The sequence below is a fragment of the Chlorocebus sabaeus genome, chromosome 7, assembly GCF_047675955.1.
Source record: "Chlorocebus sabaeus isolate Y175 chromosome 7, mChlSab1.0.hap1, whole genome shotgun sequence".
In the NCBI taxonomy this organism is placed as follows: domain Eukaryota; kingdom Metazoa; phylum Chordata; class Mammalia; order Primates; family Cercopithecidae; genus Chlorocebus; species Chlorocebus sabaeus.
The window spans coordinates 136,133,176-136,145,444 of NC_132910.1; the positions used below are offsets into that span (position 1 = coordinate 136,133,176).

General features: G+C 40.9%; 1 protein-coding gene across 2 annotated transcripts in view; it reads right to left on the minus strand.

The window, feature by feature from the left end:
- Positions 1–2,229: 2,229 nt before the first annotated feature.
- The window catches only part of PDLIM3 (PDZ and LIM domain 3), a 34,451-nt gene continuing 24,411 nt past the window's right edge, over positions 2,230–12,269 (minus strand). Inside the window, exons 5-8 of one of the 2 annotated variants that reach the window (XM_008000454.3) lie at positions 8,563–8,826; positions 6,831–6,961; positions 4,832–4,943; positions 2,230–3,191 (exon numbers count right to left, since the gene is read on the minus strand). In XM_008000454.3, coding sequence (XP_007998645.1) covers positions 3,002–3,191; positions 4,832–4,943; positions 6,831–6,961; positions 8,563–8,826 — 697 coding nt within the window. In that variant the 3' untranslated portion in view covers positions 2,230–3,001. The remainder of the gene's footprint in view (positions 3,192–4,831; positions 4,944–6,830; positions 6,962–8,562; positions 8,827–12,269) is intronic. The other variant, XM_008000455.3, reaches the window with a different exon arrangement.

The following is a 12,269-nucleotide window of genomic DNA, read 5'->3' on the forward strand; positions in this document are numbered from 1 at the left end:
ACTTACCTGAACTTAAGCAGTTTATTATGTACTCTACAACATAAAATATATAAAATATAAATTTAAGGAAAATGCTAATATCTAACAATGTAGATGCATGTACAATATAATGTCTAATGTACACTTTTCTCATGGATCTTTCTTTTTCTTTTTTTTTGAGACAGAGTCTCCTTCTGTCACCCAGGCTAGAGAGCAGTGACGTGCTCTTGGCTCACTGCAACCTCCACCTCCTGGTTTCAAGCAATTCTCTGCCTCAGCCTCCCGAGTAGCTGGTCTTACAGGGGCCTGCCACCAGGCCTGGCTAATTTTTTTGTAGTTTCAGTAGAGATGGGGCTTCACCATCTTGACCAGGCTGGTCTTGAACTCCTGACCTCGTGATCCACCCACCTCGGCCTCCCAAAGTGCTGGGATTACAGGCATGAGTCACTGTGCCCGGCCGAATCTTTCATTGTTAATTTACCTCTTTGCAGGATGGTACACATACCATCAACTGTGCTTCCATCTTCCAATTGGGAGATGCTCTGTTTTACCTTTTCCAGATAGTACCTAGCGGGGGAGCCTGTTGGGCAGAGGTCCCCAACCTTTTTGGTACCAGGGACCAGTTTTGTGAAAGAGAATTTTCCACAGATGGGGGCAGTAGGGGATGGTTTGGGGATGATTCAAGTGCATTATGTTTATTGTGCATTTTATTTCTATTATGATTACATTGTAATATATAATGAAATAATTATACAACTTACCATCATATAGAATGAGTGGGAGCCTATGCTTGTTTTCCTGCAACTAGATGGTCCCATCTAGGGGTGATGGAGACAGGGACAGATCATCAGGCATTAGATTCTCATAAGAAGTGCATCCCTCGCATGTGCAGCTCATGACAGGGTTCGTGCTCCTCTGAGAATCTAGTGCTGCCTCTGATCTGACAGGAGGCGGAGCTCGGGTGGCAATGTGAGCAATGGGAGCGGCTGTAAATACAGATGAAGCTTTGCTCCCTAGCCCGCTGCTCACCTCCTGCTGCGCGGCCTGGTTGCTAAAAGGCCACAGACCGGTATGAGGCCACACAGCGGTTTGGGGACCCCTGCTCTAGGGAGTAAGTGCTTCTGAAACAGCTTCTACTCAGCTCTCCTTATGGTAGTTGCACCTTTATCCTCGGGTCCAGAAATGCCAGGTGCTGCCCATTGCCATGCCTTTTAAGATTCTAGAGAGTGAATTGGGTTGGTTTATGGTTTTCTCCATTGCTACTTTGAGTTTTAAGTTTCTCAGGTTTTTGAAGTCAGTTACCATTCATTTGCTTTCTAAACTTTTCAGTTTATATCCTTCCCAGAACAAAATGGTTGAAAATGACTGTTGAACAAACATGTATTTTGGATACATTTATTTCTTTGATCTCAAAAACCTGTTTTATTTAATAGCTCTGTTAGCGAATGCGTGTGTTGGCACAGGAGTTGCAATGTCAAATGCCTACAGGGGCCAGGCACGTGTTTTGGCTCCTCTCACATGGTCAAAATCCTGAACAGGTCAGGGTCAGAAAGAGTCAGTTAAGTTTGGGAGAATCCCAGAGCAATAAAACTTGTGTCCCATTTGGGACCTTATGGGAGGAGAACCCTTGTTCCAGGCCAGAAGACAGCAGCTGCGGTGGGGTAGAGATGACCACGTGACACAAGGTAGTGAGACAGAGGGTCTGAGGGTCTTCACCCTGCTGGTTCCCCATGGTTTGAACCTGAGGGAACAGTTTCAGAAGTTCCTGTATGTCCCCAGTGGGGAACATGGAAAGCAGGTGAGAGATGCAAGTCAGGGGCATTCCCCTGTGGCCACCCTGGGTGAGAGGCAAAGTAACACGGTGCAGAGCCTGCAAGGTAGGTTGCCTGCTCCAGGACCAGGCGGAGTGCATGTCTCAGACAGATGATCCGTGACGCCAGGAAAGCTGAGCTGAGAGTTTTGGAGGTGGTAGTGGATGTGGGATTATTGCCTGGCCCCAACTATGTCAAGAAAACAGACCACAGATCACAAGTGAAACCAAGGATTTCAACAGTGGATACAAGCAGGACCCCAGGAGACCAGCACCCCCTGCCCTCCTTAGGAAGTCCTTTAAGTTGTTTCCTCCTGGAGATGCCATCTTGGGAAGAGGAGGAGGTGGTGAACCATTGAGCCTGAGAAACAGCCGTGATGGACTGAACCTTCAATCTGACTATTGACCTGAAAGAGATATTTAAATTGAAAGAGACTCTGTTGAAGCAAGTGAAACTTTTAATTTGAAAGACACTGAATTACCTTTAGCAAATTTCAATGCTTCGCCTATCATCAGAAATTTTGTGCTCATAAGAGTAATGAGTTATAAAACCTGAAGAAACCACATTTATCTTAAAATATTTATTAGTGTACATGTTAAAATATGATTGGGTTCTCTCATTGAAATGTTGATTTTATTTGAATTCAATGAATGCCACTTCATTAGGTACTTTTAAAATCTTTTATGTATTTATTATGTTTGTTGCATCCAGTGGCATAATTGTTTGAATATAAAACTAAAGAAATTCAGGGACTTTCTCCCTAACATGCACTGTAATCGTTAAAACAGAAACAGACAACTGCAGATTATGTTAGAATACAAGATTGTTATTTGATATTTACCACAATTGCAAAATCAACTTGTCAAGGAAAGACAATTAGACTTCTTCAAATATCTTGATGTTTACATGTTTGATGGCTGTAATATACATGTAAATTGTGGAGTATGACATACAAAATATTATTGCTTTAAATATCATTATTGCTAGCTCCAGACAAAAAGGGTTGCAAAACATAGCGAAGTGTATGTTTTTGTCACATAGCAGGCGTTTGCCTCCCATTCCTTTTCCTCAATAAGCAATAGGATAAAGGTCTAAAGCCTTGACTTCAGATTTGGAGCTGACCATCTGCACAATCCTTCTGCCCAAAGCCATGGGCGTCTTCCTGTGTAAGTGTGCGTGGGTGCGTGCGTGCGTGCCCCGCCTGCAGAGACTTAAGCTTTGGGATACAGCGTGACCGTGTCGTAGCCCTCTGGGGGCTTCGTGCGGGCTCTTGCGTGGGTTTCGCAGTACAGCTCTCCTTCTATGAAGAAGTAGCCCTTTTGCTTGAGGTTGAGGTTGCAGTCAGCACACACGAAGCACTCAGGGTGCCGGTACTTATCCCGCGCCTTCACCACTGCACCGCTGTTGGGGAAGAAAATGAGCTCAAGTTAAAAAATCACAGAGCAAAAACTGAGACAAAGGAGAGAACCCAACAGAGAAGGCAGGTGTGCTCTATTTCACAGTCAGGAAACAATGGCCTCCAGCTGTGAAAACATGCACAGCCGTGAAACTGTATGTAATTGTCATGGAGATCTAGGATATCCACAAGCCATCCCATGTTTCTCTCTGGTGTTGACGTGGGACTATGTTTCAGATTTTCAAAGGAGTCCTTAATAGAAAATGTGTAGGATCCTACTTCATGATCTTTCCTCATCATTTCTTTGAAGAGGGAGACATGATGGAGACAAGACCAACCCCTCTGCAGAAGATTCTGCTTTTGACGGGGTGGTCATCCACCCAATGAACAGTCTCTCTCTGATTGCTTTCCGTCTGGGTGGTCCAGCCTTCATTCGATGGAGCAAGAGAAAACAGATAAAAGAGCAGAGATGGAATTCCTTTGGGGTGGGTGGACTGGCTTCTACTGTGAACAGTTTACTCCAGCTTAGGCACAATGATTGCTTCTGGTAACGTCAGGCACTGTTGTATTTTACTGAGGGCCTCTCTGCTCTGAGCTCCCTGTCCTGCTTTGACCTTTTGGTCCCACGTTCCTCCTCTTGCCCTAACCAGGTTTATCCCCCACTGCCCTCTTGGGATGTATCCTGGCTAACTGGACAGAGGACACATCAGTGTGTGAATTCATGGCAGGGGAATGGAATAATGGGATGGGGATGTGCCCACATGCCACGAATGCCGTGAGGATGTCAGAACTATCTTGGTTGACTTGATCCTGAACTAGCAAGTGTGGTTATTTAAACATAAGGTCCCCACCGGGCGCGGCAGCTCCCAACTGGAATCCCAGCACTTCGGGAGGCTGAGGCGGGTGAATCACCTGAGGTTAGGAGTTGGAGACCAGCCTGGCCAACATGGTGAAACCTCCTCTTACCAAAAATACAAAAATTAGCCAGATGTGATGGCGGGCACCTGTAATCCCAGCTACTGGGGAGGCTGAGGCAGGAGAATCACTTGAACCCAGGAGGCAGAGGTTGCAGTAAGCCAAGATTGCACCACTGCACTGCAGCCTGGGTGACAAAGCAAGGCTCTGTCTCCAAATAAATAAATAAATAAATATTCCCTTGTAATAGAAGCTGACAGTAGTCTTTCAATATTTTGTTTCAAAATCTGTGTAACTTAAACTGGGTAAAGATAATGTATTTTAATTAACATCCTCATGCTGCATTTGTTTCCCTGTTTATACAGAGGAGGATACTATGTATACTAAATGTATACACTTACTAAAGACTCCACATTAACAGGGGTGGGGGAGTTTAAAGTGAAGTCATGATTCTTAGAAGTGACTTTTCAACATACATTTGGGGCATTTTTTTTTCATGAGAGTATTCTGAAATTGTAAGTCAAAATTGCTGATTCATATGATGTGACAATTTGGAGGTATATCTAAGGAGTGACAGTCACAATGTGTTAAATGTTGGGGACCTATGTTTCAAGTTGATGAACAGAAATTTGGTTTTCATAATTGCCTTTAGTCTATAAAGTCTTAAAGTAGAAGAAATGAACTGTCACCAAGCGGTATTGTAAATTCCAGGGTTAAAAATGACACTTACACTATGCCACTCCCACACTTGTCACAGAGCGGCATCCTCTGTGCCCCGCCTGAACCGCCATGGACTTTTGTCACCGGAGCTCTCACACTCCGCGTTCCAGCCGGACGGTCATCTGAAAAACAAAGCGTTTCCATGTATGGCTAGGGAACAGCTGTGCTAAGCTTCTATTTTAAACTGTGCACTTTAGCCTTCGGTTGCATCTGCACTGTCATATTCCGAGCAGGACTGATGCAATCATAAGGGACGTTGTTCTGAAATAGGGCATTACAGAATGGAATTAGAGAAAACATTTATTTTGTTGTTGTGGTTGGAGGAAACTGTTACAAAATGCTCAAAGGAGCGGAGGGCATTATTTTTTATTGTGGTAAAATATACATAACATTTACCATTTTCACCACGTTTAGGGGTGCAATTTAGTGACATTAGGTACATTCATAATGTTGTGCAAGCACTGTCCATATCCACCTCCAGAACCATTTCTTCACCTCATAGAAACTGTACCCATTAAACGGTAACTCCCTGTGTTCCTGCTCACAGCCCCTGGTAACTTCTATTCTGTTTTCTGTCTCTTGGATTTGCCTATTCTGGATCTCTCAAATAAATGGAATCATACAATATTTGCTTCTTTGTGTCTGGCTTCTTTCACTTCACATAGTGTTTTCAAAGTTCATTCATCGTGCACCATGTGTCACAATTTAATTTAAGACTGAAAAATATTTCATTGTATGTGTACACTACATTTTGCGTATCCATTCATCATTCGATGGACATTGGGTGTTTTCCCTCTTTGGGCTACTGTGACTAAGATAAATGCTGGCATATAGGCCGGGCACGGTGGCTCACGCCTGTAATCCCAGCACTCTGGGAGGCCAAGGCGGGTGGATCATAAGGTCAGGAGTTCGAGACCAGCCTGGCCAAGAGGTAAAACCCTGTCTCTACTAAAAATACAAAAATTAGCCAGGTGTGGTGGCAGGTGCCTGTAATCCCAGCTACTCGGGAGGCTGAGGCAGGAGAATCACTTGAACCCATGAGGCAGAGGTTACAGTGAGCCAAGATGCGCCACCCACTCTAGCCTGGGCAACAGAGCAAGACTCCGTCTCAAAAAAAGAAAAAGAAAAAGAATCTGTTTGAGTCCCTGCTTTCGAGTCTTTTGGGGTATATTCCTAGGAGTGGAGCCGCTGGATCACATGGTAATTCTGTGTTTAACTTTTCGAGGAGCTGCCATACTCCCCGAGGGTGGCTGCCCCCTGTTACCTTCCCCTCAGTAAAGCACAGGGTGCCCATTTCTCCATATGCTCACCAGTACTTGTTATTCTCCATGCTTTCTACAGTAGCCATCCTAATGGGACATTCTGCATTTTTGCGTGGCTTTTAAAGGACAGTCTATATCTTTTGGGCATGGAGAAGCATAGGTCAGGGCAGGAGCCCTGAAGATGACGGGAGTGGGCTGGAGACCTGGGTCTGTGGATCACTGGCTGTGTGGCCTTTCACAAGACCACCTGCCCATCCCTCGCCTCTCATTTGCTAAGTAGAGCAAATAGTAGGCTCACCTCCCCAAGTTCCTGTGAGGATTAAATGATAATGTGTGCAAAATACTTTTCACAGAACACGGAACATAGTAAGGGTTTGTTAGAGTGTTGTTTAGTTTTTGATGATGGTGATACTCCAGAGTGTGGGGGGAGGCTGAGAAGTTTGACAATATTTGTTTAAAACGATATCTCATGACTTGTAAGCTGAGTTAGCCCTTGACAACCATTAATGCAGTTTGTCTTTGGTGTCCTTTTATGACTTCAGTTGGTGGCTACTTGGACATGTCCCAGAATCTCCTTTTTTAAACTAGACACCATCCATATCCTATCCTTCTGAGCAAAAATTCACTTGGCTCCCAATTAAAACCAAGTTTTAGACTTTCGTTCCCAGTATGTTTGCTGTCCTCCCCGTCCTGCCGCCTGCAGTGGCCTCTATCAGTACGTTTCAGCGGGTGTCAGCGGCTGCTCACCAGAGCCATCGTCCACCATTCCCTGGAGCACTCTGAAGGAGCCTGACTGGCGAGGCTGTGTGGGCTCATTCCGATTGTCGTGGAGCATCCGGTACACATCCGACTCGGGGGGCACCGAGGCCGTGGGCTCGCTGAAACACAGGCACAGCAGGGAGCACCGTCAGGCGTTGGGAGGCACCAGACGTGCAAGAGGCCACAGACATCAATACTCAGCCATTACTCTATGCACAGCCATTCCTGAACAGAGGTCTAGTATTTTCAAGTGAATCTCTAGTATAGTTAAAAGCATAATGTGAATTCACAAGGCTGCCTTGGAAATGTCATTGAACAACAAATCGGGGAGTTGCATCCATACTCCTCCACTTGGCAAAATACTTTGGAAGGAAAGTAAAAGATAATTGTCAGGAAATAGTAATTAAGAAAAACAAGACTTGAGTCTGATGGATATATAATGATAGATGTGAACAAAATTAACTTTTCCCAGAGAAAAGGCAATATACACATGACGGAAAGTGCAGCAGTAAGCACCCAGTTAGATTACTCTCAGTCATCAAACTGTCAGTAAAATTCAGATTTACTTTTGATATTAAACAAAAAGTATATGGTTTAATATGTTTTTAGTTTTAAGGCTAATTTGTCAACCCCTGGAAATAATAAGGGTATCATTTTACTTGTAAATTCTAGAAATTTAACCTCTCAGGGTTTGAAAGCCTGTAATATAGAAACTTACATTTTTATATCTGCTGTAATTGACTGCACTGTCTTTTAAAAATAGCCACATTAAAATTCATTTACAATAATGACAGCAGCTTTATTTTAACATGCTTTCTACAGATATATTCATAATGGACAATAAAGAATTTTATCATAATACTGTATGTTAAAGACTAAAAACTTTATTATTTTATATCATTTTATTGCATTATCTAGAAAACATACTATCTGTAATATTTTTATTACCTATGTCATATTTGCAAATGGCTTTGCGATATCTTACACTATTATTAATTCAATGTGTTCATCCCAAGAGATAGCTTTGGGATATCACTATTTAACACTCTTAAGCATTATAATAAGTTAATTTATAAATAGTGATTCTGTAATAGTGAAAGAAGCAATAAGATTTTATCCTATAATAAATTTTTTAATCAAAATCTTTATGGCAAAAGTACTGTGAACAAAGAGTTATAACAAAGAAAAAATGAGTCAAAAAAGAGCAGCAAAAATTCAATATCTACATTAATAGCCTGAGGGTATTCACTCAAAAACCTTCACGTACAATAAACATTTTAAATGTTTATTTAAATGTTTGTGGACCTCTCCACAAGCTCTATCAGAAGAGAGAAGAATCATCTCATAACACTCCTGTAAACCTCCCACCTCCTTCCTCATTTTTGATCCCCAAAGGACACAGGGTATACTAGATTATAAATAACTTTGAGAAGTATTACACCAGACATTTGTAAAGTACATTGTAGCTTTTGAGAGACATATATATTTGGTCCTTACAGGATTTCATTTTATTGCTATCGGACACATAAAGCTCTACTTAGATAATTCCCCAAATCACCTTTATCATCAAGCCTAGATATTTGCAATAAATCCTTAGTATTTTTAAAAAGCTTTTCACATAGCTTTCTTTCCATTAAGACAATGTTAAAAGACACCCGTAAAGCTGACACTGCCCACGTGTTTAGTTAATATGCCCATGGTTCAAAAAGACTCGTATTACCTCATCAAAGGTGTTTCCCCTAGGGCTGTTGAAACCTGACCCTGAAGTGTTTCCATAATATTGTCATCTGAGTACAATTGCATAGGTGTATTAAACTGAGCATGTACAATCTTCACACCAGGAAGTTCCATTTCCAAAGGAATGTTAGGGGCCAGCTTAGCCGCCACTTTCAAGTCACCTGGGCAAATGGTACTAACAGTACTGACAGAAGAAGGGGTGCTGCGTCCACTGCCACAGTCAATCCCGGAGGGAGTACTGCATCCACTGTGTTAATGACCACGTTACACAGAGACGGCACAGGGAGCCAGACAGTCCAGACAGGAGAACACAGAGAACAGGTACAGAGAGGTTAAAAGGAATTGAAGACAAAAGTGAGAGGTGAATTACATCAAAATAAAACCAAATCTTGATTTGTCACTAGAATTTATTTAAAAAGGGAAGATGTTGAAAAATTCGTGATTGAAAAAAGTTTAATAAAATTAAAAGGTACAGGTGATACTGCATTTTTTGGCTCTGTTCTACTAGGCAATGTGTAAGTTGAGGGTTACATGTAGAAAAGTTGTATATGAAGTAAGTAGAAAATTTGCAGCTATCCTCACTTTTTAAAAATAGGCCAAAGACTTTAAAACTGGTCAATATCACAGACAAATGATGAAGGAAAATTACACTGGCTGGACATCCTTTTACATTTCTCAAGTGCAACATTTAAAATTCAAGTTTTAGTGAACACCGAATATGCAGCATGAAGATGAAATCACATATTTGGGCTCAACATTTCAAAATCAGAAGTATATTTCAGTAATATAGTTGAGCTTTCATTAAATAGTAATTGGTAACTTGCAGGTTTTATGGTAAAGATTATGTTTTAAGGCTATCTTCTAAATATTTTGTTACTATTTTAATATTTTCTATTTTTACTCTTTAATTCTGTGAGGAGTACACTTTAAGACAGCTGTTCAGTGGTTTAATATAAGCCCTAGAAAAAAACCAATAAATGCTTATCACCTTGATATTAATGATTAGAGGAGAAATAAAGTGGTCTTTCACTCTTTTGATGCTTATATTTCTTACATAGCTATTTTATGCACAATTTCAGAAGCACACATCTATCCCATGCATATTTCCCTTTTCCTTTTAAAGATATATTTCAGGGACTTATTAAAACATCAAAGCCCAGTCATGCAAATCGAAGAACTAGGGAGACTTCACATTCTATTTGGAAACTGGATAGGGGTCAGTTAACAACTGACATGCTAGTGACTAAAAAGTCCATTTTCCCACGTGCATGAGAGATACCAAGAGATTTTTGTAAAAAAAGCATAGTCATTTAAGACAAAGCAAAAAGAAATATTAGTATTAATATAAACATCTATCATACTTTCCAGTTAGTGTTGCCGTAAGCTCAAGACAGAGAATGGATGTATATGGTGTGTTTACCTCTAAGTCCAGATTGTCTCTGGTCTCAAGTATGGCCCCATATCTGCATTACTCTCTAGAGGTATTAATGCTAACTTCAGCCCATATAAAGATAAGAAACCGATATGATATTGAGCAGGAACTTTTTCCACTCCAGCAATGTTGCAGCCTGATAAGTCTGGAGAACTCATGTCACTAAATGGGTTTAAATTTTTTTTTTTTTTTTGTCTTGTGTTATCCAATTTAACTACCTACATAACCTAACCGGACAGGTGAATACGAGCTTGCTCCTTCACTTCCTGCCTTTTGAGAACCTATTGAAAACCCAACCTGTACAATGTTTAGATCACACACCAAAATGTCAAGTGGGCTATTCACCATTTTTGTAGGGTCTATACTGACTCTTGAAATGGACTGCAGCGGGTAAAAGAATATGAGGACATTTTCAGTTGCAGTGCAGTTTAGTCAGGATCATGTGGATTTAACCTGAGTGTAATGAAGCTTATGAAATCAGTTTAGGGATTTGAAAAAGAGTTAAATCTTGGGAGACTTCAGCCTCCCAGTAATGAACCTACTCAACTAGCATTTATAATTACTCCTACCCTACTGTGTGCCAGACATAGTGCCCGTACTGGGCAGATAAACTATGATCAATTTAGAACTTAGTTATGCCATGTTTTATAGTAGTTATCGGTAATATTTTTCTGCTATAAATGTATAACTTTTGACTCCTCCAAAACAACTACTGATAGCCTACTGTTAAACGGAAGTTTTACAGATAAACAGTCTATTAACACTTAAATAGACTACTATCTATGTATATTTTATACATTCATGGCAAATCTTTTTCTTAATTTTTTTGATATTTCAAGGCTACAGTTAGTGACCTTTTTCAAATTGTCGCAAATCTCCAAAAATTTTTCCAACATATTTATTGGAAAAAAAATCCACATATAAGTGAGCTTGCACAGTTTAAACCCATGTTCTGAGGGTCAACAGTACATGCATATTTGTGCATTATGTAATTTTAGTTGAGCATGCATTCCTAGTTCCTTTATCAATCAGGCCCATGTCTATTAAATAAATGAGAAATGAACGCTAAGCAAACAAGGATGAACTTTTATACATTTCTGGGCCAATTTAAAAAGATCTTTTAAACTGATCCTTTAAGTAAAACGAGTTTTCATGGATTCCAGTCACTGTGGCTATCACCGGGGATATATCATCATGGGTCACCACGACTTGTTCCTGATGACCTGGAAAGGTAGATGCTAATGAGATTTTCTGAGACTGACTTAGTGACTTGGCAAGGCCACTCGTGAGGTTGATAACGCAGTCAATGACTTCACGCCCAGACACATCATTTGACAGGTTGCTCATTTCTCTGGGGTGTGTACAGACATCTTGGGCATACTTCTGGAAGCAACTTGTCCAAAAACCACTCATAGGATTGTATTTTATCACTTGGATCTAAAATACCTTACATATGTATTTAACTGTAGCTTTAGCCTTAAAAATTTTATATATTTGCATATGAAAACACCAGTTTTTTAAAAGGCTTCAGTCATGATGAAATAATCAAAAGAACCACAGCTAATAGTAAAACCCCAGGGAAATTAAGCTGTTAACAATTTAGCATGTGCAACTCACTTTTTTTTTTTTTTTTTTTGAGACAGAGTCTCACTCTGTTACCCAGGCTGGAGTGCAGTGACATGATCTCGGCTCACTGCAACTTCTGCCTCCCGGCTTCAGGTGATTCTCATGCCTCAGCCTCCTGAATAGCTGCAATTACAGGCGTGCACCACCATGCCTGGCTAATTTTTCTATTTTTAGTAGAGATGGGGTTTCATCACATTGGCCAGGCTGGTCTCAAACTCCTGACCTCAGGTGATCTGCTCACCCTGGTCTCCCAAAGTTCTGGGACTACAAGTGTGAGCCACCATGCCCAGCACTAGCATGTCCAACTTACTTTGGATTAAAGAAGTTCATAACAGTGTAGTTATAGGGTGACTATAGTTAACAACAATTATTTATATATTTCAAAATAACTAGAGGAGTGGATGTGGAATGTTCCATAGCACAAAGAAAGTGACTGCTCGAGGTGATGGATACCCCAATTACCCTGAGTTGATCATTACACATTGTATGCATGTATCAAAACAGCACATGTACCCCATAAACATGTACAAGTAGTATGCACCCGAACAAAAACTACAGTTGTTTTAAAAGTTAAAAACACATGTAGTTGTAGGTTGGTATGCAGCCACTTACAATTCCACCTTGATGAAGAA